General features: G+C 33.9%; 1 protein-coding gene across 1 annotated transcript; it reads left to right on the top strand.

Moving 5' to 3' along the window:
* Positions 1-1,703: 1,703 nt before the first annotated feature.
* Positions 1,704-3,121, top strand: LOC109589273 (kelch repeat-containing protein 2-like). The gene is made up of 5 exons (XM_020005375.1): positions 1,704-1,759; positions 1,854-2,139; positions 2,186-2,436; positions 2,643-2,803; positions 2,932-3,121. Exons 1-5 carry the CDS (start codon positions 1,741-1,743, stop codon positions 3,118-3,120), a joined length of 906 nt encoding a protein of 301 aa, XP_019860934.1. The 5' UTR covers positions 1,704-1,740; the 3' UTR covers position 3,121.
* Positions 3,122-3,140: the final 19 nt, after the last annotated feature.

The following is a 3,140-nucleotide window of genomic DNA, read 5'->3' as shown; positions in this document are numbered from 1 at the left end:
AGCCAGAGGGTTAAACAAGGTTAACTAGAAGGCTGTACTCTTGTAGTTAATATTAATAGGTTAATTAATTGCTAGTTATCATCACTAGCAGGAAAGCAACAAGCAGCAACAGCTCAAGAGATTCACTCAGTCTTTTTTCTTTCCACCCACCCAGCCCGGCTTCATCTTCTCCATTACCTTAAGGGTAATGTGACATGGAAGTGTTATTACAAACCGTTCCCCTTACTTTCATGCTAGTTTATTTACCATTCTCAATAGTTATTAAGAAGTCTAACTATTGTTAAGCTTGGGGCCCACTGGTTACAGGGGCTCCCCAAATTTATATTGTATGTAATAACACGGGATCCATACTTCCACAGCCTGAATAGTTAATTACGATATTTGGATATTTGATATTAACAATAAATCATGGAAGAAACTGGTAAGTATATTATAATATAATAACAACAATACATCACAACTGGTTATTATTATGTACTAGTAATCAAGTATTGTACTTATGTATGTTATACTGTATAATGTAAATAATTAATAATTACTGAAAGAATGGTTTACATTAATAATACAACACTATATAGGTTTAGGGTGTGGCTACTTAATACCATAGGGCACCTTTTTTCAAAGGCTGTAAAGTTTGTGAATTTTCCCAAAAATCTGTTTTGTGGACTTAATTTTTGCGAATTTATGCCATCTGTAATACTATATAATTTGATTTTTGCAGAAGTAATTTTTGCGAATCTTCAAAAAAATCATGAAATCCTCCAAATATACAGCCCTTGAAAAAAGGTGGCCCTACAGTACCACACAGTACAGTATCAAGGAATAGAATCATTTTCATTGGTGGAGATGACAAATTAATTATTAATACAATCTATGTATCTTCTTTATAGTTTCATGTATCAAAAAATGTCACTAAGAGATGGTGTCATTCTCTCTCAGTTTGGAGTGTGAGTCCAACCACTAACTGGATAATTGTGTTTGGAGGAAAGAGGAACTATTATACATGTACAACAATAAGTGATCCAGCAGTTATTGAGCTCAGTGAGTACATATTGAACATACATGTAATGATTATGAATCAACAGTATAGCCTTTTTTATTTCACCAGAGTTGCTTTAAAATAAATTGCAAAGATGAATTACAGTATAAGTGCTTTACACTATACAGTACTAAGTTACTAACTTAGTAACTTAGTTATTATATATACACATACATGTCCATGCCATTAATTCAAGGATTGTAGTAATAATTTTGTATTTTCTAATGAAACTTTAATACATGTAATATGTTCAATTACCAATGTTATTTTATTTGATTTAGTCCTTGGTACTAAAGTCTCTGGCCTTTTCACAAAGAAATATATTGTTGATTGGTTTACTAGTATAATACCTCTGGACCAGTATCAAGAGAAACTACAAGAAAGGAGAAGAGAATGGGAAGCATCTCAACCTGTTCAACCTGAGGATAGAAGAGAAATAGACCGTCTGATACGTGTACTACAAGAAAGGGAAAGGGAACTAGAGGAGGAGAGAAGAGAATCTCACTGAACGTTGACTGCTACAGAAAAACAGCATCCAGCAATATCTGTAAAATAATTATTTAGATACTATTGTGAATTTTAATTTTTTATTGAGCTATTAAATTAATTTTATTTGTAACAAAAATAAAATTATTGCCACACGCCCACACCTTGAATCCTTGATTTTCTGACGTCATAGAAGGGCGTTACCTCCAAGCAAAATGGCAGCCAAAGCACCAGGTCAGTATTTTGTTTATATACATACTTGATTATGACTCGTGTGTTGTTACTATTAGTGTATCATTCAGTTACTGTTACCTCTTGTTATCTATAGACTATCAACCAGTGAAGAGGAGTGAACACTCCACTGTACAGGTAGGAGACTACCTGTACATGTGGGGTGGGTACCAGACTGGTCTCCCTGCAGTACATAATAATGAAAAGAAGAAATCAATGTGTTCTGTGATGGAGGTGTGTCACCTAAGGACTGGTAGGTGGGAGCAGAAACCCACCACTGGTAACCCTCCACTGGGTGTGATTGGCTATGCAGCTGCTGCCATTGGAAGGGAAATATTTTATTTCGGAGGCTATATGGACTCTTCTCATAATAGTTTATACAGGTAAACATAATAGTTACTGATAAATATTATATAATATTTTATACAGTTTTAATGTTGATACCTTCAATTGGAAGGAACTCTCTCCTACTACATCTCATCATGGTCCTATGATGAAGCACCACTGTGACATGATAGCAATAAAAGTGAACGGTGAGGACTATCTTGTAGTAATTGGAGGACAGGGATTATCTTCTAATAATACACCCAAACAACCTGGTGCCCAGTACAGTAAGATTAAAGGATTCGCTTCTGGTTATCAACGATGCAATGAGATCCATTTCTATAAACTCTCAACAGGTCAGAGCACATACAGTTTATATGAATATAATGAAGTATTGTTATTTGGTGGTTCTCCACTCAGACTGGTTGCATTGAGAATTGCTTGCTTGTTTGTTCATGGTTGTCATTCCTAATTATTTGATAATATGATCAAAGAAATATCAACTAGTTTGCTCCACCCAATGCATTCCATTCACACTAATTATTATTATTGATATTTTTAGGACAATGGATATCACCGACTGTCACTGGAGACAGACCACCTCCTATTGATGAATTCACTTTAACATCAATTAATAATTCCAGTGCTATATTATTTGGAGGTGACACTGCTAATGGAGCCAGTAACGATGTATATATTCTTAATTTTACTGATACATCAGTGGTGAGTGTATTATTAGTATAATTACATTAATTATTAATTAATAATGTATTGTATGTGTGTATTATTATTCGTAACACTGAGCGTGTGAGTTGGTTCATTATAATTAAAATTTTTTTTAATTATTTTAGAATTGTTCAAAGTTATCTAATCCTAGAGGATCAGTACAATGGCCTAAGGAAAGAAGTGCTCATTCCAGTGTATTGATTAACACTAGCTCAGGACCACACCTACTAGTGGTGGGTGGAGATGGTACTTATGATATTTGGATATTTGATATTAACAATAAATCATGGAAGGAACTGGTAAGTATATTATAATATGATAACAGTACATCATA

This window comes from Amphimedon queenslandica, unplaced genomic scaffold (assembly GCF_000090795.2).
Source record: "Amphimedon queenslandica unplaced genomic scaffold, v1.1 AMPQUscaffold_11483, whole genome shotgun sequence".
In the NCBI taxonomy this organism is placed as follows: domain Eukaryota; kingdom Metazoa; phylum Porifera; class Demospongiae; order Haplosclerida; family Niphatidae; genus Amphimedon; species Amphimedon queenslandica.
The sequence above is the reverse complement of the archived record's forward strand: the minus strand, read 5'-3'. Positions and strand labels throughout refer to the sequence as shown.

Excerpts from the sequence above, each read along its gene's own strand:
- LOC109589273 (XM_020005375.1), top strand. Across the intron at positions 2,140-2,185 it reads TCTCATAATAGTTTATACAG|TTTTAATGTTGATACCTTCA; the intron begins GTAAACATAATA and ends TATTTTATACAG. Across the intron at positions 2,437-2,642 it reads TTTCTATAAACTCTCAACAG|GACAATGGATATCACCGACT; the intron begins GTCAGAGCACAT and ends TGATATTTTTAG.